The 22947-nt window shown below is 56.6% G+C and overlaps 1 protein-coding gene and 1 long non-coding RNA gene across 2 annotated transcripts; both read left to right on the top strand.

Moving 5' to 3' along the window:
• Positions 1–9598: 9598 nt before the first annotated feature.
• On the top strand, positions 9599–13527 carry LOC124507848 (uncharacterized). The gene is made up of 3 exons (XR_006961157.1): positions 9599–10089; positions 10452–10889; positions 12086–13527. It is a non-coding gene; the product is annotated as an uncharacterized LOC124507848 (long non-coding RNA).
• Positions 13528–15841: 2314 nt separating this feature from the next.
• Positions 15842–19571, top strand: LY6E (lymphocyte antigen 6 family member E). The gene is made up of 4 exons (XM_047074259.1): positions 15842–15945; positions 17782–17894; positions 18323–18442; positions 18598–19571. The coding sequence occupies exons 2-4, from the start codon at positions 17843–17845 to the stop codon at positions 18816–18818; spliced, it is 393 nt and encodes a 130-aa protein (XP_046930215.1). The 5' UTR covers positions 15842–15945; positions 17782–17842; the 3' UTR covers positions 18819–19571.
• The last annotated feature ends 3376 nt before the right edge of the window (positions 19572–22947 follow it).

The following is a 22947-nucleotide window of genomic DNA, read 5'->3' as shown; positions in this document are numbered from 1 at the left end:
GCGCCCAACGTGGGGCAATGAGTCTTTTCATTTGGACTTTGACCTTGCTCTTTTCCTCCTTTACACTCATTGCAGCATCTTTCTGAGGAGTATGGTCTTTCTGGAACACTTTCATGTTGATTGCTCAGGCTGCAATCCTTTAGCCCATGGTTATTCTACAGGGAGGAGAAAGCCTGCCTTTGGGTTGGAAGTTAGTACTCTGGCCAGAATGGTAATAAGACCCAGAAACTTGATGCCCTCTCTTTATTCTTGCCTTTATTTATTTAGTGCTTTTATTCGCTTAGATCATGATGGATTTCTGCCTTTACTGCTTTTGGTCAATGTTCCCTACTAACTACCACTTAAATTATAAAATTGGGTAATTCCCCCTTGCAAAACTTTTCTAGTGTTTTCCATGGGTTAAAAACAGCAGATCTTCAAGAAACTAAAGCATGGCTCCTACGACATGCTCTTCAAAGACTAGGTAATCAGGGCATGTTCTTTCAGGCACTGCCTTTTAGGGCACGGGCTTCAGGGTACAATATTTTGGTCCATACGCCAGGCACCCATCTGTAGTCTAGAATGCAATGGGGAAGCGGGGGGACCCTAGCATCCCTTCAGGGACCCTCAGTCAGCTGGTCGGTGGTCATAGTGGCTTTGTTCGAGGGACGCCTTGGGTCACTTTGACACCAGGAAATTCTGACATATCCTGTCCATGGGATGCCACCCAAGAGTCGGGGGGGGGGCGGTTTCAGGGGTAATGGACCTTCTTTCTCCTTTCTTTCTACTTTTCTCTCTAGGAGGAGCATGGGAGCTTCTCCTCAGTCCCCAAGGACTGTCCCTTGGGATGCCTTTTTAACCCACTGGGAACAATTTGGATTGCAAAATTTAGGAAAGGACTGATTCCCTGTAACCCTGCATGGCCTTAGTAGGATCTAGCAGTTAGATCTCTTCTTCGGCAAACAGGGCAAATGGACAGAGGTATGAGGATCTGGACCTGAGGGCCTCTTGCAGAATGTGCCTAAGGACAAACCAGGTTAATAGACCCCCTTTAGACATATTGGATGTCCAAGTAAATCCAGGTCGCTGGAGGAAACACAGGCCATCCCAATAAAGGGAACACTGACTCTCTATTCTTACCCCTAATAGATGTGAGGACCTCTCCCTCATTCATCTCCTGGGTTAATGACTACGATAATTGGAGCCAACTGTGATTAGTCTACCTCAGGAAGGGGACTTTAAGGAACATTCCCAAGCCACCACTGCAACTCCATTTGTTTCGGGGAAGTTCCCTGTATTCTCAACGTTTATTTATTTTTGGGACAGAGAGAGACAGAGCATGAACGGGGGAGGGGCAGAGAGAGAGGGAGACACAGAATCGGAAACAGGCTCCAGGCTCCGAGCCATCAGCCCGGAGCCCGACGCGGGGCTCGAACTCACGGACCGCGAGATCATGACCGGGCTGAAGTCGGACGCTTAACCGACTGCGCCACCCAGGCGCCCCAGTTCCCTGTATTCTCTAGCCTGACATGGACTGTCTATTTCCACTTTGGCAGAACAAAAACCGTGGCATCTGTGCCTCTGACAGAACACCACCCCTTGGACCGCCCACTTCAGATTTGCCCACCAGTGTCCCAGGCAGAAACGGACAATGGGGATCAGATTGTCTTTTAAGTGGACCCAAGTTGAACATATTTGTTTAAACTAATTTAAGTTTGCTGGTTTAATTAAGATAGACCTATCTTTAGAGTTATCAGCATTAAATACGAAACTTTTATTCTACCAAGGTTTACTAAAGGTCAAAGAAGCTCATGTTATCTCTGTTGCAATTTGTTGGCAAAAAGATGACTTAAAATAATGGTTAATTTTGTTCTCTCTCAAAGTTTTCATGGGTAATTGTTAAGATAGCTTTCAAAGTCTTTGGTAACCTGAAACTTTAAAATTTTGTTTTAAAGTTTGCATGACAAATGAGAGCAAATTCTTTGGACATCTAGGTCTTTTCCAAACCGAACGGAGTGCTAAAGCATGGATTACTAAACATAAGGTTTATCTGCTTTTGACTTATTGCAGAGAAACTAAGACTATTTGGGTCTGTTGAAAAACATGCTTTGTGCTTAATTGATTCATGAATTTGCTATCTAACGAATTCTGGTGTAACAGTTTATGATTGGTTCCTAAGTTTTCCTTGGGGACTAAGGTTTCTAAGTTAAAATTCTGCTAAGTATACTTAAGACGGATGGAAATAAGAAAAGCAACCCTGTATGTAGGAAAGTAGGAGATGTGTAAGAAAGATATAATGAATGGAAATACATTTTTTTTTTGGTTGAAGGTTAAAGAAAATAATTTTGTCCTAAACGAGACTGGTTGTTTGGAGAGAAATGGCTTGGGACAAAATTTGAAGGCAAAGGAAAGTTGTAGAAGGTTCATGAAGGGAAATCTTTGGAAATGAATTCTATGTGTGCTCAGGATGGTCTAAGGTTGCGAGGAATGGAATTTTAAAAGTACACTGGCCTAAGGTTGAAATTCTGCTTGTCTCTCTGTTCAAAAGACAAAGTTTTCTTGGACTGTTGATCTGCTCTTGATAAGACAATGTAAACAAAGGTTTTTTTTTTTTTTTTCTTTTGTCTGTTGTCTGCCAGGAAAACCAAAGCTTTAGGTTTCCTCCTTTTTTTTTTAATCTTAGGTTTCCTTTTTATCAGGTCTTTGATTAGTTAAAGTTAAAACTTCTCAATGTTTAAGTAGCTAGGTTTTGCTAACAACATATAATGACACATATTTGCCTTTAAGATTTCTTATTGCCATGTTGGGTAAATAAATTAAGATTTTAATGATCTGTAACCCTATTTAGGATGTGCTTTACAACTTTCTAAGGTTTTAACAAACTTCCAAGATTTAAATTGTAAATGAAATTTTTTCGACCAATTAGGCATTTTATTTGGGGTGCTGAGTTACTGGGAAAAAGCACCATTGTACAATGGTAAACCTTAGGTTGTATTGCACAGGTAAATGCTGTAACTGCCCAAATATATATGCAATTCCTAAAGTTTTAAGGTTTTGGTATAAGGCCCTCACTTGTATTCTGATTATTGAAGTGTTATGTGTCACTGAAATAACTGAATTCCCTTGTCAATTGCATCATAATGAACTCTTATCAGATCTTTAACAATGTCCATTTCTGAGATTTTGTCATTTATAATTGTTCTTATTCTCTCACAAAACATATTTCATCTTCAAGGAGATTCACGAAAAGGCCTTTTTTTTTTTAGGACAAATACAGGTATTTGGTATCTTGAAGATTAACACTAAAATGGGCAGAACTAAAAAGCTGCATTCAAATTAAACAAGAGTTAGGAACATGGGACTAAATGAACTGAAGAAGATTATAGTTTTTTGACCCTTGTTTGAAATATTGCTGGTTCTCTAATGTTTGCTCTTCCAGATTAAGGAAACTTTCTCTTGGGGAGCCTGGGTGGCTCAGTTGATTGAGCATCCGACTTCGGTTCAGGTCATGATCCCGTGGTCTGTGAGTTTGAGCCCCGCGTCAGGCTCTGTGCTGACAGCTCAGAGCCTGGAGCCTGCTTCCGACTCTGTGTCTCCCTCTCTCTCTGCCCCTCCCCTGCTCATGCTCTGTCTCTCTCTCTGTCAAAAATAAATAAAACATTTTAAAAAATTAAAAAAAAAAACTTTCTTTAAACTTTCTCTTAAGATATCTAAAAAATGTCATCAAATATTCACTTGTAAACTGAAGCACTGAACTTTTCTCTCTGCCTAAACCCTCTGAAACTCAAAAACTCTCAGAGTATTCTTTCTTTCATGGCAATTACAATTGTTTGCGTAAGTTCAATAAGAATCTATTCTCCTTGTAACAGGACACCATTGGAAATACTGGTTATTTTACCAAGGCTTTGACTGGAATGTCATATATGAGAGTCATGCATAGACTCAGATATGACCATACAGCTCTAAGGATCTAAGGTTGACTTTGTGAAACATGGAGCCATAAAGCCCCTTGGAAATGTTGGCCTGATAACCGCTTACAGAGTTCCCAGCAACCTCACAAGGTGGGTAAAAAATGTCCCTTCCTGGCAGGTGCAAGGACTTCAGGATACATTGGGGACCTCATGGAGAGCAATTCGCCCAAGGCTACGGGTATTGCAGGACTGTCGATGGAAGTACTTGGCTTGGCTTCCGGCCTGGAGAGGCTACTAAAAGTTCAACCTGGAGATTCCTTATAAAAGTTTCCAGCAAAGCAAACTTGAAAAGATCCCTATGATCAATGACTATTCCTGCTGAGGTTATGCAAATCATTAGGCCAAGTTTGTTAAAACTGGCTTGTTTTGCAAACAAATTAGGCTTGATTTGGCTGTCTCTGGAAATGAGGGTTTTTAGAGAGAAACGCTGTTTCAATAACACATCTTTATGGATGTTAAATTCCAGCTCTGATTGTCTTTAAATGTTTGCTGTTGGCCTAAACTAGACAGCTTGATGTAAACTTCAGAAAAATTGTCACAATATTTCATGTATAGAAAATCTTCTGTGCTTGCTATTCTGTGGGGGTAATAATAAGACCCCGTGGGCATAGGATTATTTAAACAACTGGAAAGTGGGATAGACTCCTGGAACAACCGTATGCAAAGACTTTTCTCACTGTCGACCTATCAATAGATAAAGACCACAGTGCTTTATTATTCACTTGAGGCTGGGTTAATTCATAAATCTCTAAATAGGCAAACCATGTCCTCCCTAAACCTGATCTGACAGTTACTAGAAACCCATCCCTGGTTTATGTAAAGGATTAAAAGTCTAATACAGCAGGGGACTTAACTCCAAAATGAGAAGGCCCTTACTGGGTCATAGTATGTCCTCCCACTGCAGTAAGTTAGAGGGGCACTCTTCATGGGCTCCCGTATCTAAGTAAAACCTGTGCCCCCTTCCCGGGAAGTCAATGAGCAAAGACTTCCCGGGAAGTCTTTCGAGCCTGTGGAAGACCTCAAACTTCTCTTATGATGTTGTATCTTTCCTTTTCATTCTCCTCTCCCAATTTGTACTAACAATTCCTTCTTACAATGGGCCATTCAAAAGGACCACCACAGGCACTTGAGTTACAAACCAGAAAGACCCATCTGATTCCTGCTGCCTGTTGCCACTCTCATCTGAGGAGGCTCCAAGCCAGACATCTAAAAATCTCACTGGCAGCACAGGGAGGCCCTGGGTTTGTAGTTTGCTCTAACTATTAACCTCTACTTTTCTTGTTTCTGAAAACAATACCTCTTATTAATGATCTGATTGCTTACTGAACAAAACAGAGTCTATAGGATGGTAATATACCGTCTGTTACACGGTGAAGGCCTTAAATGACTCTCAAGCTAACATCATAGTATTAAATACTAAAATAACTCAAATGCATGAAACGGTTCTACAAAATAGAATGGCATTAGATGTTCTAACTGCTGCACAACGTGGAACTTACACTCTCACAAAAACAAAGTGCTGTGTGTGCGCTCCAGACGACCGCACAAATATTTCGGGATTTCTAACTGACCCGAATACTCAAAGTGATGTTTTACGCAATCCCTCCCTTTCCGTTGACGATTGGTTAAACTCTTGGACTGGAGGATTCTTGTCAACTACCAAAGAACTTTTATTCGAGCTAATCCTTCTAGTTATTCTAGTTATGTTTTTCTGTTTTCTCCCGTGTCCTTTTGCTTGGTGCAGAGATTCCATCGCTGCAATGGCTTCTCGACAACAGACGATCCTTACCCACAGAGATACCAACTTTTACTGTCCATGTTGGATTCAGCTGCCTCTGCTTTTCGTGATTCCTTCATGCATTCCCCACCTGACCAATACTGACCCATGTAGGTAGGGACGTCTCTACACCCCTTCTCAGCAGCAAGAAGCTACACAAGATGAGACCTTCCACCTTCAGCAACCTGAAAGATTTAAGGGTCAAAATTGTTCAGGGGGATATGATGAGGGAGCATGGGGGGGGTTGTCGCTGAGGGCAAAATACAGGCTGGCACCTCCCACACTCCCCGGTGGGATCTGTGGGATGTTCCTCAGACACTCCTGGCCGCCCAAGAACAAAGGAAAGGGGTTTAAGTGCTTGCCATGGCGATGTGGGAAACTAAGGCAAATAAAAACTAAGTTCCCTTACTGCCTACGGCCCATTGACAAGTCCTTGAAACAGGCAGGGTGACCTCCCTCTGGGAGCTCAGTTGCCCCGATGATGACACTTTGCTGGGGACAAAAGGGAACCTTGGCTTAACATTGTCCTGACCCCCTCCCACCCCCTCCAATCCCCCATCCTGTAAGTCTACTTTAACATATAAAAATTCCTTGGGAAACTTCCTTTGTCTCAACTGCCCCAGGATATATGCTGGCAATCATACTCCAAGCTTATGGCCCTGGATATGCATCTGAAACCTCACGAGTGAGGTTTATGAAACAGTAATAAATGGTGTTTCCGTAGCAACGATTAGCCCCTCAAGGCCCTGGAAACCTTGCTTCGAAAATACCTTAGAGACTCTATCCCTGATCCCCTCCCAACCTGAGGGTGTATAATGAGTTACTTGTCACAACCCCAGTGCAGCTCTTCCTACCCACGGGTCCTGCCCCCGTGCTTTAATAAAATCACTTTTTTTTGCACCAAGACGTCCTCAAGAATTCTTTCTTGGTCGTCGGCTACAGACCACTCCACCATCACCCCAAAACTTCATCAAATTACATTATTGAATCAGCACTGAACCGGAGTGGGGGTGCATGGGAGGGATGGCAAGGGCCCTGGCAACCTCACCTTTCACCCACCACGCAGGGGCAGCCCCCTGGTTCGGAGTCTCCAGACGAAGGAGTAGGCCTGGGGGACGGCACCCACCATCGGCTCTCACAGCCCATCCTCAAGTCCCCTCTTGGAGAGACTGAAATGCATCTCCAAGGGGCAGCGAAAGAATTCACAAGGACAAGTTTTCTCAAGCGAATGGTGTAAGAGAGGGGAGGTGGGGAACCCTGTCCTTTGCTGCACCCGGTAGGGGGTGCACCCCCTTCCTCGGAGGGCAGAGGAAGAGTCTACAGGTGGGCTAAGTCTTCTTACCTGGCTCCCCCTACAGGCACGTTCCGGTACTGCGGCTCATCCGCTCGTGCACGCGCGCGCGCGCACTCAGTGCAGGCTCGCCACCCGCGCACGTGGTCCGGGCGCCCCCAGGCCTGGGCTCCTCTTCCTCCCCGGCTGTGTCTGCCCATCCTTGCCTCACCCCACCCCTCAGCTTCTCTTCCCTCCCCCCCGCCCAAGAGGCTCCCGCCGCCCCCCTCCTCCTGCCCCAGACCGCGAGTTGACCCCCGTCTGCCCATCTCCGGGTGGACCCGCGGACCCGAGTCAGCGCTCCCCCGGGCTCCGAGCTCCTGTACGAGGGGAGGCGCTGCTGACACGGAGCCTGGGAGGCCCGAGGAGCGGGTCGCGCCCGCGGGGCTCCTTTCCTGCAGCCCGCTGGCCGCCTGCTCTGCTCGAGGGCACAGGGGACCCCTCGGAGGGTCCCCAGGTGTGGGGGGCGCCTGTGGGACTCCAGGAGGCCACCCGCACTTCACAGCGGGGCCAGGCGCCGCTTCCACAGCTCAGGTCAAGTTCATCTGCACTGAACATTCCGTTACTTAGGCAACTCGATTTCCTCTAAGAAGGGCCTCATAAGCCTTCTGAAAGATAAGTGTCGTGAACTAGGGGCTTTTGTGGTGCCTTCCAGGCTGATGTGACATCAGTAATAGGGGCTTTTGATTAGATGTTTTTAAATACAAAAATAGAGTGGAGCGAGACAGAACTGGGTAGAATAGAAAATACCGAGTGCCCGGACACAGGAAGGATAGGAGGATTTATATATATATTGCAGATGTATGTATAGGATTTGGGTCACAAATGTGGAAAGGTGTACTCACTAAGGCACCAGCCTCCTGGAGGGGTGGGGGAGGCTCGTGCCCCCCCCCCCCGGAAGGGGCAGGACTGCGGCCGGCCTCCACCACGGCCTGAATCCCACCCCTGGCCCAGACTGACGCCTGGCTCCGGGGGTGTCGGGGAACTCAAGGACCCAAAGTCATGAGCTGTGTGAACGGCTCAAAGATCCTGGGGGACCCTGCCCCACACCCACCTGCTCCTCCACAGGGCGCTCCCCAGCTGCCCTCCAGAGCGGCGCCCCTCTCCCAGGCCTCCCTCCTGCCCTCCCCGCACCGGGCCAGAAGGCTTTGCCCCCCTCCTCCCTGCTTCCTCCTCCCGTATCCTTCGTAGAGCCCCTGAGGACCCCTCTCCAGAACCTCTCACTCTTCCCTGGGGTCTGCTTCCGAAGCACCCAGATTGACAGCCTCCTCACCCTCCCCTCCCCACTTCCCCCTCCCCCGCCTCTCCCTTCCCTTCCCTTCCCTCCCCTCCCCTTCCCTTCTCCTCCCTTCTGGCACAGGGAGTTGGCCTGAGGGGTGGAGGGGCGGTTGGTGGCAGGGTGTGAGGAGAGGGGCCGAGGCGGGACCTTTGGGCTTCCGGGAACCCGCCCTCTCTTGGCGGGGCGGACTCTATCCTTACCCCCTGGGCCGGGGGACAGCCCAGCTCACCTCCTTTTCCATTTGGTACGCCGCGGGGTGAGTTTTCTGCGTTTCCTCGCAGAAACTTGACAAATAGGCTAGTCTGCAAAAGGTAAGAGAGGCTTCCCGGGGCCCGCAGCCGCTGCCCTTGCCGGCTAAGCGTGGCTGCTGCCCAGGGGCACAAGGCGGATGGAGCTCTGGAGCCAGCTCGGGGGAAGACAGGGCACCGAAGGGCGCCAAAGGCAGGCCATAGCTGCCCAAGGAAGCCTCCTCTGATGGGCCACCCCGCTGGCTGTTTGTAGGGTCATGTTGAAGTCAAAGTCTGGAGTGAGGCTCTGTCTGTGTGAGAGGCACGTCCAGCCCCCAGCTGCCTGGGCTCCCAGGGACCACGGATGGCTGGTTCCTGCCCCTCAGCTGGGGTGGCAGCGGGTCAGTCCCGGCCTGCCAGCTGGAGTTGGACAAACTCAGAGCCACACACACTCTCCCACCTAAGTGGGCCCCTGGCACCCACCAGGCAGAGCTGCAGGGACCGCGGACGCAGCCGGTCTCCCCCTGGAGGGCTCTTCCCAGCCCCCCAGGGCGCCTTGCCTACCTCAAAGCAGATTTCCTGTGAGAGGGGAGGCGCCCCAGTGATGGGCTTCTGTTGGGGGCGGGGGAGCTCCAGGGCTGACGGCCAAGAAAGAACTCTTGAGACGTCTTCGGTGTAAAAAGATGATTTTATTAAAGCACGGCGGGGGGGGGGGGGTGCCTGGGTGGCTCAGTCCGTTGAGCCACGGCGGGGGGGGGGGGCGCCTGGGTGGCTCAGTCCGTTGAGCCACGGCGGGGGGGGGGGGGCGCCTGGGTGGCTCAGTCCGTTGAGCGTCCGGCTTCGGCTCAGGTCATGATCTCACGGTCTGTGAGTTCGAGCCCCGCGTCGGGCTCTGTGCGGACAGCTCGGAGCCTGGAGCCTGCTTCAGATTCTATGTCTCTCCCTCTGTCTCTGTCCCTTCCCTGCTCATGCTCTGTCTCTGTCTCAAAAATAAATTAAAACTTTAAAAAAATTAAAAAAAAAATAAATAAAGCACGGGGACGGGACCCGTAGGCAGGAAGAGCTGCACTGGGGTTGTGACCGGTGACTGATTATATACCCTCAGGTTGGGCCGGGGTTAGGGACAGAGTAAGTGTCCTTCAGAGGTATATGAGGGGCCATAAGTGGGGAGGATGATCGCCAGCATATATCTTGGGGGGTAGAGATAAAGGAAGTTTCCAAAGGAGTTTTTATATGTTAAAGTGGACTTACAGGACCCTGGGGGGTCGGGATAAGATTGTCTTTTGCCCTGAGCAAAGTGTCATCATGGAGGCAGCCAGCTCCTATAGGAATGCCACTCTGCCTGTTTCAAGGACTTGTCGCTGGGCTGTAGGCAGTAAGGGAACTTACTTTTTTCTTTTGACTTTGTTTCCCATACCACAAACACTCAAGTTGGGGAGATCCGCTGGGCCAGCCTGAAGGGTCCTGACCGGGGCCCAGGGCAGGGACAGCAGGGAAAGGATGAAGCTGGCTTGTCCCCAGACCATGTGAGTGAATTCACAGTGTCCAGGAAAATGGAGACCCAGCTGGACCAGACCGACCACAGCCTTCGGCAGGGAAACAGGGAGGGGTCGGGGGGGGGGGGGAGGGAGAGGCAAGGGAAAGGGTGGGGGTGGGGGCTGAGGGAGGGGGCGGTGCTGGAGGTGGTCCCTCTGGGCAGGGCCTTCCTGGAGGTGCGGAGGGGAGGAAGGCTCCCGGGTTCTGCCGGGCTCCCCTGGGGCTGGGAGAACAGGCGGGCGGAGGGAGGGGGAAGCTGGCTAGAAGGGGGGCAGTGTGGGGGGCGGGCAGTCCTCTGGGCCAGTGTTCTGACCCATGCTGATGACCCCCTGTGACCCTGGCTCCCGTCTAGCACCGGGGACTGGGATACGGCCCTAAGGCTGGTGACAGAGGGAGCCTCCCAAGGCCACCCCCCTTGCGCAGGAGGCCCCCACCAGGGCTACGCAACACCACTGGAGGGCCCAGAACTCGGCGGGACGCGGGGTCTGGCTAATCACTGCCTAGTTGAGGCCAGGCCAGGACCTTTCAAAGCCAAATAGGCAGCAGTGTCTTTCCAGGTACGCTCGGTGGGGAGCTCCCCAGGCATTGCTGCAAGGGAGGCCCCTGCCCTCTGTGTCTCCATCAACCGTCAACAAATATCAGCCTCCGGGTCCCCAGCCCCCGTGGGCCTCTCGGACCCCAGCTTCTCCGTCGGCCACTGCCCTGTGTCCTTAACTTGGAGAAATTAAAAGACAAGAGAAAGTTTTCACTCTGAAGATCCTTAACTTGTCCTGGGACAGCCATCATCTAGGTAAGGGGTCTTCTCGGTGCTCTGTGACAAATCCCGCGACTGATTCCCACGCGCCATCCGAGAGCTCTTCCGAGTCTGCGGACGTGCAGCGTTCCGCAGGCACAGCCACGGAGGCTCCACCCAGCTGGCCACAAGGCCATTTGAGGAGGGTCTTGGCTTGTGCCTCCAGGAAGCCTGCAGTCTTGTGTGTGAAGCAGCCGCGGACTGTGGCCCCAACACCCCTTCCTGCAGCGCTCCCTCCTGCCAACCCCCCCACACCCCCACCCCCGCAGTGCTATTTCTGCAAACATCACACTTCTAAATTCTAGGTGTGACTTTCTACCCACAACCCCAGCTTTCAAGCTGTGTTTCCATTCAAATGTACTCGTCTGGGTATTCACCGAGCACCTAGCACTTCCCAGGCAGTACTGGATGTCAGGGGGGAGCGGCAGGGACCACCCCGGCAGGAGGGGAGAGAGCGCCCCGATACGGGCACTTGAGCAGAGAAGCAAGGGTGCAGGCCAAGGAGGCCTGGAGCAGACTTCCTGTTCCGGGACTGGGAACAGATGTGCAAAGGCACTGAGGTGGGAGCCTGTGGTTGGAGCAGATGCTCTGAAATCACAGTAGCGCTTTGGACTCCGAGACAAGTGGGAGCCAGCCTGAGAGGGGTGTGTGAGGCTCCACTGGGAGATGCGGAGCTGGGCCCCCAGAGATAAGGCAGGGGTACAGAGCCACACAGCAGTTGCCGGTCCCTTGGGCTGCTCTCCTCACACGCTGAGGCCCCACTGCCACACGTGGCCTTGCCTCCGACCCAGCTAGAGCCCCAGAGTGGTAGAGGCCTGCGGGGCCCAGCCCAAGACCTCCGTGGCTGGCTCCCGGCCCGGGTTCTGCCCTTACATGAGACAAGGTGGCAGGAGGGGGGTGCAGGGCCTGCACACTTTCCCACAGGACCCCTAAGCAGGGACCTGAGCAGTAGGAGTCCCCAGGCCCCGGGGCAGGGTGGGCAGCTCCAGGTGGGAGCACGGGGCCACTGAGAGGCTGATGCTGGGGCCCAAGGAGGCCAACAGCACCCGCCAGCAGCCTCGGAACAGCACCCGCAGACAGACAGCCGTGGCCGCCCGACACACCCGGGGGCGGGGGCTGGGTGCTTCCCTCTTCCAATGAGATGGCAGAATGCCGGAAAATGGCACCTCTTACGCGCTCTCTGCACCCCACAGCCGCCTCTGCAGACTCAGCACCCCAAGCCAGGTTCCTGTTAGCTCAGGTCCCGAGAGTGGCCCTATGGATACCTCTTCTGCACTGGTGAGGGCAGCGGACACCATTCCTTCCCAGTTCGGGACGCCGCCTTCCTGGGCCAGGGACCCAACCGGGACCTGCCTAACCACGCTCGCACTTGGGTCCAGACCCTGGACCGGACGGGAGACATCCAGCAGCAAATGTGCGCCCCCCCCACCCCAAACTCAAAGGGCCCATAACCCATAACCCAAGCCTCAGCAGTCCCGGCCAGGAGAAAACTCCCCCGAGAGCACGTAGGAAAGGTTCACGGACACCCTGGGAGAGGCACAACACCCGCTGCTCCTGCCTGCTGGCCTTCCTACTCCCCTACTCAGCTGGGGGATGCCACCTTCCCAGGGCACCGACCAAGCTTCCGTCAGCAGCGGTGACCAGAGGCCTCCAAAGGACTCACCAGTGCCGGCCTTCCTTCTCTCTGGGCTCAGCCAGGGACTTCGGGAACCAAGGCTGGAAAACTAAATGTGCCTGACTGCGGGAGGGCTGGGTCACTTGCGTGGACGCCACTCCGTCCTGGAGCATCTGGGCCTCTGTGCTGTGTGGACTCTCCCACCGCTTCACTCGGTCATTCCTTCAGGGGTCACAGCAGGGCCTTCTGGACCAACCCGGCCAGCGTGGGGACCCTGGAGCCGGCAGGCCTGTGGTGGGGTGCTGGATGCCGGGGCCAGGCACAGCTGCAGTGGGGACCCGGGCCCTTTGCAGGGTGAGAAGGCACCAGCTCACAGGGAGTGCCCATGTGGGGGGCCATTTCGCCGGGGCTGCACCCGCCTCCCTCTGCCCACTGGGCCCTCCTCAGGACAGCGTCTGCCCAATCAGAGGTGGGGCGAACTAGGACAGGGAAAGAAAAAGCAGTCTGTGCTGGGGTTGGGGGTGGGGTAGGGGAGAGGAAGCTGACCCAGGAAATGTACAGTTAGTTTGCAAACTCAAAGTTCTTGACAAGCCCAAGAAAGGGAAGCAGAGGCAGAGGTGTCACAGGCACAGCCAGACCCTCGGGCAGGTGGATACACACCCGACCGCTCCGGTGGGTGTCCAATGTACACGAAGCAGGCTCCCACAGTTCTGGACTGAAGGAGGGAGCGTGAGCAGCCTGCCGCGGGGAGGCGGGTGGGCAGGCCTATTAGAGGAACCCTCCTGCCATCACTTTGAGCCCAAGGAACCCCTCTGGCCGGCAGCTCCCGGGTATGCCAAGCCCCTGGATGCGGGGTCTCCTTCAGGAGGAATGGGTTCCAGGGCATGGCCACGACGCCCACCTGTTCAGACTTGCCCAACTGACTACATACTGAGAGCAAGCTTGGAGGGAGCCAGCCTGGCCTCCCCACCCCGGTTTCCCAAAGGACCCCACAGATTATATCATCCGGCATTGCACAAACCCCCTGGCTTGGCCACGTGTGTTCAGATTTGAGTCTGGCATTTTTCAAAGGACATTGGAGTCTCCTGGCTGACGTGTGGCAGTGACCTTGGGGACATTTTGTGAGTCGGTTGTTCACACAAGAGCCCTCTGAATCACAGGGTCCTGTATCAAGGCAGAGCCTATTTTTGCTTTCACTCACCATGGGTGAGCACCCGCCATGGGCCAGAGGTGGCCTGGGTGCTGGGCACACGGATTCCCCTGTCCTCAAGGGCTGACCTGCTGGAGGGAATCAACAAGGAAGTGGCCCATGCCCAAACGGATGGGCAGGGCCAAGATAACATGTATGCCTCTTGTGGGGACCGAGATTCATCCAATTCCCTTCCAGGAAGGTGGGAACGGGCCCTGCGTGCCAAAGGAACTTCACACTCCCCCTTCCAGGATAAGCCCAAAGCTGAGACTAAGATACCAGCAAGGCGCTGCACGGGGAAAGGATGAGAAAGTGCCACCAAGGCCCCCATCCTGCCCTCCAGAGGTCAGACCCAGAAGAGGAACCTACTGCATGTCCCTGGGGAACGTGGAACCCCACAGATGCCACCACTCCTTGGCTGGGGACATTTTGTGACACACACAGAGCCCCACCTTCAGCCTCCAAGGAAAGAGCCCCCAAAGTCTTCCCAAATTGATCTCTCCCACGTCATCTGGATGTTACAGAAAACCAGGCAAGGTCTGACCCTGATCCTGACACTGTGAAGACAAACACACACACACACATACACACACTTACATGCGTACTCATACACACCAGCCACACATCCACTCATACCCCCGCCCTGCACACTCACATGGTGCCTAATGCACCCCCAGACCTTTCCCGCGTGTCCGGTGCCATTATAGGGTCCCTCTTCCCATCCAGCCCCATCCCAGCCACTCTGCCATTCTGTCTCAGCTCCCTCCTCCTCCCCTCCCCCTCCCCTCCGCTCCTTCCCCCTCCCCTCCCCAACTATAAAGTTAAGAAGCCTCTTCCTCTGGGGCCCTCCTCCACTGGCACCGAGGTGCCACCGAGAAAGGCCGAGAGACAAGGCCAGGTGCCATAGCTCCCCACCGGAAGTGTGTTGTGAATGTGTGAAGTATATTTCAAAAACAAGAAAGTGGCAGAGACTCAGCAAACTGCAGGTCTCTACAAGAAGAGGAAGAGACCGGCAAAGGGAGGAGGCGAGGAGGGCCAGGCAGCCCTGGCCTGTGGGCAAAACACAGCATCTTCAGCTCCCCGTGGGCTGTGCGTGGTCTCCCTCCCTGGCCAATGGCAGGCAGGATGCAGGGACACGGCGGGGGGGAGGGGGTGCTGCCCAGAGCGGGTGGTGCAGGTCCAGCCAGGGACTGTCTACTGAGAGGACCCATGAAAGGCTTTGCCATCAGGCTAAGGATGCTGGCTTTGTTCTAACGGCCCCCTAGGCTCTGGCCGGGAGGTCAGATCAGGTTGGCTTTGGGAACGGACCCCCCCCCCCCCCGTCCCACCCCGGCTGCAGAGTGAGCTGGGGGCCTGAGAGCATCCTGGCGGAGTGTCTTGGCCCAGTGGCGCAGCCACAGAAGAAGCGACCCTGCGCCCAGAGGATAAAGGGGTCCAGAACGAGCAAAGATGGACCGTCGCCGGGGATCCCTGTGGCCCGCCACCACTGCCCCCCTCCGACCTCTCTCCCCCACCCACGGGAGAGCTCACGGCTCAGCCCCGAGGCGAGGCCGGGAGCCGAGGACCACAGGCAGCCCGGAGCAGAGGGCGCGACGTGCCAGGGGCAAGGTCCCTGCCTCCTCGCCGCCCTCAGCCGGCCCCAGGGTCGGAAACGCTCCCACCGCACTGGGCAGAAGCGACGCCAGCCTTCCCGGAGAGGGGCCGCCCCCGCCCACACACGCTCGCGGAGCGTCGCCCGGCTGCCCCGCGATGTCCAGCGGCCTGCGTCCAGCGGGCCAGCGACACCTCCCTGGGCCAGGGCTCGGAGTCCGGGTGGGGGCGCGCCAGCCCCGCCCGGTTGCGGGAACTCTGACTCTGCCGCTGCGCGCGCGTCCCCCGCCCGTCCCGCAAGCACGCCGACCCCGACCAGCCTCGCGCCCACCCCCAGCCCGCGGGAACGCCGACCGCGCCCCCCGCGCGCCGACCGAGCGCCCCACGCCCGCACGAGCGCCGGCTCCGCCCCCGCCCCGCCCACTGGAACGTCGACTCCGCCCCCCGCGCGCCCCCAGCCCGCCGGAAAGATAACTCCGCCCCCCGCCCGAAGGAGCGGCGACTCCGCCCCCTGCCCGCCCCTGCGCCCCCCGCCCGCCGGAGCGCCGACTCCGCCCGCCGTTCCCCGCCCGCTCGGCTGCCGGGAGTCCGGGAGTGTCGTGCGATTGGGCGCCAGGCTCGGGCAGCTCGGCGAGGCCGTGGACCTGCGTCTGCCCCGCGTGAGTCGGCGGGGCCCGGATCCCGGCGGGGAAGCAGGGATGACCCCTTCGGCGCCCGGCAGGGCGTAGGGGGAGCGAGCAGGGTGCCGGGGGAGACGCCGGAGGGTCCGGGGGAGGCCGGGAGTCGGGGCTTAGGGGTGGGCCCCGTGCCAGGGGGCTGAGCCTCCACTCCCCTCCCCCAGTCCTCCCGAATATCCCCCGAGATCCGGGCTGGAGCGGGCGCACACCGCCACCCGGCGCCCTTCCTGGCTGGGTGACCCAGAGCTGCGCGGGCATGGGGCCCGTCACCCAGCTCCAGGTTCCCCACCATCGCTCCCGAGGGGACTGGGGAGGGGCAGCCTTCCTGACTTGGGAAGGGGGCTGGGATCTTGGCGGGCCGGTGGGATGGGGAGAATGCACTGGCCTCCCCGGGGGGGGGGGGACCCCTGGAACTGGAGCCTACCCAGGGGAGGCGTGAAAGCTTCTTGTCTGCCAAAGATTATGCAAGCGTGTGAGGTGCCCGGGAGCCTCCGCCCCCCACGCTGATCCACCTGACCCCTTCCCGTCGCTGGGGGCGAGGACTAGCTCTTACTCCTCTGCTGGCCCCCGGTCACGGGATGCCTGGCTTTGTCAGAAATCAGCCCATGAGCCTGGGGGAGGCTGTCTGGGTCCCAGATGGCGCTGTCCCAGAAGCCCACTGGTCATTCTCAGGGCTCCTTTTGCTGGACCCTGCTAATGTCCATCCACTCCAGCCAGTGCCTGGACTCAGCCCAGTGGGGCCTGTTTGATTGGGTGCCTGGCAGTGGACAGTGGGGACGGTGGCCGGGCATTCCAGAGCTTCCTTGAGAACAGCTCAGGGCTTCTCCATGCACAAACCCTACTTTGTAGAAGAGGGAACGAGGGAGGCTCCTTCCTCCCTGAACTGTCTGGATCTGGGGTCAAGCCCCCGCCGGGCATGACACCGTTTCTGGGCATTTGCAGCTCCTGTCCCTGACCCCAAGATGTCAGCCCAGACCCAGGACTAGGCTGGGGGGAGGGGGGGGTGCTGTTCTCTCTCTGATATTCTCCTTCCTCCCAGTGCCTGGGAACCAGCTCCCAGGCCTAGAATGCCCATCCCCCGCCCATGGCTGTCCCCAGCAGAAGGCACCAGGCAGCTCCTCCCACACCATGCCTCCTGCAGAACGGAGAGCCAGAACGCCAGCTGGTCACCTTCCGAGTGCTTTCTCCACCCACTGCCTCTGGTCCCTGCCCACAAGAGGGTCCTGGTGTAGGGCACCGGGCAGCCCCCACAGACTTCTGAGCCTGTTTTTTGGGCACAGAATGGGGGAAGAGCAGACACTCGTGGGCTCGCTGACTTCAGCACTGAATAACACACAGAATGGAAAGCACCCCGCGCCCTCAGCACAGAAGCGGCTGGAGGTGGGGGCTCAGCTAAGTGTGCCTCGTGCACCCACCCGGCCCCTGAGACCCCGTGTCAGGAATGGAGCTGGCTCATGGAAGGCTCTGGATGCAGCCTGGCTAATATCGCTGGTCACTATGTCCTCTCCTCCAGGACCACGACCAGGGGGCCACTCTTTTGGCCTCCCTTTCTGTTTGGTCCTGAGACTAATGAGCTCCCTCAGCTGGCCCCATCCGCAAGCAGCACAGGCTTGGGGGTGGGGGGCTTCCCAACCAGGAGGACTGTGCACCGAGTGAGGGGTGGGTCAGGACTGGAACAGAAAGACCCTTTGTGTGCTGGCTCTGCTGCTGGAAGCTGGCAGGCCCCCCCTGCCATCTGCACAACGGGGGCAGCCCGGCTCCAGGGCCAGGGGCTCGTGGGGCACGCAGCCCGGGTCCTCCAACCAGATGTCTCTCCAGGCAGGGCCACTTTCTTTGCCTTTGTGAGAGTCCCCCAGACAGGACACCTGTCTTCTCCAGTATGAAGGTCTTCCTGCCCGTGCTGCTGGCTGCCCTTCTGGGTGTGGAGCAAGGTGAGATGCCCTTGGGGCCCCAGGCCTGTGGGTGAGCTGGGCCTTCCTCCCGGACTCTCTCTCCACCTTCTCTCCTGAGCGGTGCCCAGGGGTCCTTCAGGCCAGTTCCCGTGGGACCTGTTCTAGGAGGCCTAGCAGAGCCTCTCCCCCAGCAAAGCGGGGGGTCATGCTTCCTGCTCCCCCTGGAGGCCTGGGTTCTGCCCCCAACACGCTTATCACTGTGCACTTGGGTGGCCCTGGAGTCCCTTCAGGATCGGGGTCCCCGGTCATTCACTGTCTTTTTGGGTCTCCAGCCAGAGTCTGGAATGTGATAATTGCTCTGTTAGCATCGGCAAATGATCGGGTGTTGGTGTTGGCTCAGGACTGGAAGGGAAGTTTCCCCGGCTTGAGACAGGTGTCACCTACAGCGTGCCCCCCTTCTTCTGCAGCTCACTCCCTGGTGTGCTTCTCTTGCACGAATCAGAACAGTAATTTCTACTGCCTAAAACCAACCATCTGCTCGGACTCGGACAACTACTGCGTGACCGTATCTGCCTCCGCCGGCATCGGTGAGTGCCGGTACCTGCCTCTGCCGGGATCTGGGCATCGGTGAGCCCCGGTGCCTGCCTCCGCCGGCATCCGTGAGTGCCGGCGGCCGGCCTCTCCCCGCTTCCTGGGCCTTTGCCCTCTGCCCTTACCCTCACAGCCTTGTCTTCCCGCCTAGGGAACCTGGTGGACTTCGGCCATACCCTGAACAAGGGCTGCTCCCCGATCTGCCCCAGCCCCAGCATCAACCTCGGCGTGGCGTCTGTGGGCACCTATTGCTGCCAGAGTTTCCTGTGCAACATCAGCACGGCCGGCGGGGGGCTGAGGGCCAGTGCCGCCGTGTTGGGCCTCGGGCTCCTGCTCAGTCTGCTGTCCGCCCTGCAGCGGCTTGGGCCCTGACCGCCGGGGCCCTGCAGCCGGCCCAGACTCCCCCAGCTCAGGAAGGAAGGCCCGGCCCCTCTTCCTTTGACTCGTCACCCTGCTTGATCCCAGTTCTCCCAGCCCTCCCCGCCCTCGGTCCCCCCCTGGTCAGGCCCCCGGGCCTGCACCTGCCCTAAGAGGGGCCGGCTGCCCTCATTTCTCAGGCAGTGACGTGACCTTCCTCGGGGAACCTGGGAAGGGATGAGGGCTGGAGCCTGAGGGTCCCAGAGTCAGAACTGAGTCCTGGGGACACTCTAGGAGGCACACGTAAGCCCCAGGCCCTGCCCCGTCCAGGCTGTGTCTGCCCCCAGGTGGTGTGGAAGATGTGCTCTCTGCCACTGTGTCCCAGAAGGGCAAGCGTGCTGTTGCCGCAGGTGACTGTGTAAACTCAGCTGTGTGGACGCGTGTGCCGGGTGCCCCTGTGGCGTGTGTGCGAGTGTGTGGCCGTGTCCGGGCCCGTGTGTGTGCGGGATAAGTGCCAGGGGTCCGGCATTAGCAGCCGCCGAGCCCCCCGAGTCCACACCAGAACTTCTTTTCTCTGGCATTTCTACGCCCCACTTTAAGGGGAGCCTTTTGGAAGACGGGGTTCCAGTGCGTCTGGGCTTGACTGCTGGACCCAGGAATCGGTTCCCACCCCCAACTCCAGCCGCGGCCCCCACCCCCTCCCTCCACCCCCTACTGGAGTCTGTCTGCTGCCTCGGTGCCTCAAATAAACGCGTGTTCCCAACCCTTCCTGCCCTGGGTGTGACAGCCTGTGGCTGCTCGTCTGGGAGTCCCCCTCCCAGCAGGGTCCTAGTGTGGGGGGGCTCCCTGCCGGACGGCCCCACCCTGAGGTGCACGGCAGGGAGAGGGCTCTCCCAAGTTCACAGCTGGCTGCCCTCCAGGCTGAGAAGGGAACGTCCACCCCACGTCCTCCACTTCTTCCTGTGCTGGGCGAGGCAGGGCCGTGTGGGAAGTTCATCCTCGGGCGGGACAGGTCGGGACAGGTTAGGACAGGAAGCAGGGAGGGAGGTCAGTCTGCTTCTGGGAGGAAGGCAGCACCCTCCAGAGGGAGGAATGGGTCTGGACAGGGAAGGTGAGGGCCTGTAGGAGCAGGCACGTGGGGTGGGCACCGGCACCTGGGTCTCTGGGACTTGGGGATGGGATACCAGGGCTGGTCGGGTCGAGGTGGGCACAGGAGAACCTGGCTGGGCAGGCAGGGGCCTGGTGAGTGGGTGAGCAAGACACCTGTTCCTGAAACCCCTGGCCACCCCTGCCCCGTGCTCACTTACCCTCTGCCGGCCATGTGTTTGGGGTCTGCGGGGTCTGCTCCTGGGGAAGGGTCTATGGTCACCCCCTGGGGCTTCTTTGATGGGGCTGGGGAGGGGGGTGGCTGGCCAGGAAATAAGGACGAAGGTGCCTTGAAGCCAGGTCAGGACGCCCCTGAGAGGCAGGTCAGAGTCCGCTCGATGTGACAGGCCGGGTCTGAGGACCCAGAGGGGCCCTGAGGGACCAGCTGAGAGGGTCCTAGGTTTCATGCAGGATAGAAATCAAACGGGAGCCAGGAGGAACTGAGGGATGGAGTGGCCGGGGGCTCAGGGACTCGGGAAGGAGAGGGAGTCTCCTCGTCACGGGGAGTCAGGGGTTCGTATTGGAAAGGGGTCCGGGGTGTGTGTTCCTTCAGGGATGCAGGGTCGAGTCCCATCAGAGGCCAGTGTCAGGTGAGCGACGGCTGTTATTCCAAGAGTTCTGAAGGTGGGGGTATTGACGGCTGGTGTCAGCCCAGGTTTGTTCCAAGCTAATGTTCTGGAATGTGTTTGGGATCCTGTCCTTTCAGACGTTATCAGGTGTTTGGGGGCTAGGACGAAACTCAGAATGATTAATTTTCTTGCTTCTCCCTTGGAGTGGGAGTGGCTTCTTTGACTCACATGCATGAGTAACTGGGGCCGAAAAGAAACGGACATGGAGCCTTTCTAACATGGAGTCCCTTCACTTCGTGTCTCACACCCGCCTCCCCACCCAGGTTGCCCCGAGGCTGGCCAGAACCCTGGTGTGCCCGGAACACTGTCTGGCAGGGTGGGACAGTGGTCAGTGTGGGGACTCAGGATTCTGGCCCGTCTCCAGGGATCCCGGAGATCGGCCATGGGCACTGAAATGCACAAATGTGTCCTCATCCTCATGGCCACCGAAAGGGACAGCCAACCTACATGCACAGCCAAGTGGTAATGCGACGATTGCGCCCAAGGGAGGGAAAGCCCCAGACAAGTAGGGCAGGAGGAGGGATCTGCCCCAGTGGGGCAACAAGAGGAAGAAGACCCAGTCCCAACCAGTGCCTTGCAGAAGGATCTAGAAGCCCACCAGGGCAGCCTGATTGAGATTCAGTGGGCAGGGAGTATGTGATTCACCTGAGTGGGTCAGACTGGCATTAAAAATGAAAGAAGGGGCACCTGGCTGGCTTTGCCGGTAGAGCATGTGACCCTCGATCTCGGGGTTGTGAGTTTGAGCCCCATGTTGGGGGTAGACATTACTTAAAAAATAAGAAATTAGGGGCTCTTGGGTGGCTCAGTCGGTTAAGCGTCTGACTTCGGCTCAGGTCACGATATCATGGTTTGTGAGTGCGAGCCTCGCATCGGGCTCTGTGCTGACGGCTCAGAGCCTGGAGTCTGCTTTGGATTCTGTGTCTCCCAGTCTCTCGGCCCTTCCCCTACTTGCTCTCTGTCTCTGTCTCTCAAAAAATGAATAAATGTTTGAAAAAATTAAATAAAAATAAAAAATTTTAAAACAAGGAAAAGAATTCAAGGAGCTTGAAATCAGAATGTCCCCCAGAAACACTGGCAACCGTTGTCACAGACGACGATTCCCCGGAGCTCTGAGTCCCCAGGTAGAATCTGTTCGCTGGGTTGCTCACTCAACAGTAAATCAGGCCACCTTGCTGGAGTAGCTGGACGCTGAGTTGAGATAGGTGGGCAGTGGTGGGGTGGGCACGAGGGAGCTGGCAAGTGGACTTGAAACCTGAAAACCGTGGTCAGGACTGGACGCTGGGGGCAGTGGTGGGATATCTGCCCTGTGCTCTGTTCCTGGTAAGAGTATTATACCCTGGGCTGGGTATTGGAGCCACTTGCCCTCCTGGGTGGACAGCCCTCAGGCCCAGCACTCCTTCTGCTCTGGGTCGAAGGGCCAAGTCCCTGTAGGGCTGGGGTCAGAGAATGGTGGCCCCCCTGGCTCCTGCTGCCCCTGCCTGGGGAGATGGGAGGCTGGTGGGGGGCAGGCTGAGTGTGGGAGCAGAGGGAGGCAGGGTGGGGCTGGGTGAGGTGCAGAGGGGATGGGAGGAGGAGCCTGGGGCTTTGAGTTTCTATTTCCTGCAGGCTGGGGGAAGGTAGGCAGGGTGGGGAGGGGCGGGGCTGGGGAAAGGAACCTTGCTGGGTGGCCCTGCCCCAGGCTCTCCTGGGCCCTGGCATCTGTCCAGGCTGCAGCGAGGAGCCCTGCGAGGGCTGTCGGGCCAGGCACCGCTCTGGCCAGGAGCCCAGGCTCCCCAATCTCAGCGCCCAGGTGCCTGGGGATGCCCCTCCCCACCCTGTTTCTGGGTAGCCAAATTCAGCTTTGTCTTCTGACCCCGGATTTCCTGCATCTGCCCACAGAGGGGGGCTCTCTGGGGAGTGCATGGGTGTGCCTGGCCCCTGCCCCCTGGGCTGCCCCTCCCTGGCTGCTGGGTCTGCACCTGCTGGCCTGGGAGGTGGAGGGGATCCTGACTGTCCTCTGGCTTCCTCCCACTGTGCTCCTCCAGGGGTGCCCGTGGTCCAGGCCGGCGGGGCACTGCACCTCCTGCCCCGCACCCCGTCCTTGGCATCTCTCAGTGGGTTGGAGAAAAAGATCACCTACTAAGGAGTCACACTGAGAATAACACCTGAGTTCTTGACAGCAACTATGGAAGCAGAATAAAGGACCTAGATGGTAACCCAGATTTCTCTGTGCAGCAAAAATATCAGAATAAAGTTGAAGGAAAGCCATTGCCAGACAAACGAAACCAAGAGTTCCCCTCACCTTGCACTAGAAGAAAGTGTAAGAAATGTTCCTGGGCCAGAAGGAAAATACCACTTGTAAGTCCTAGACCCAGGAATGAGGAAGACAC

This window comes from Lynx rufus, unplaced genomic scaffold, assembly GCF_022079265.1.
Source record: "Lynx rufus isolate CCGP_SWC_20201006 ecotype Redwood Valley unplaced genomic scaffold, mLynRuf1.p SCAF_12, whole genome shotgun sequence".
Lineage (NCBI taxonomy): Eukaryota > Metazoa > Chordata > Mammalia > Carnivora > Felidae > Lynx > Lynx rufus.
This window is presented reverse-complemented; position numbering and strand designations above follow the sequence as displayed.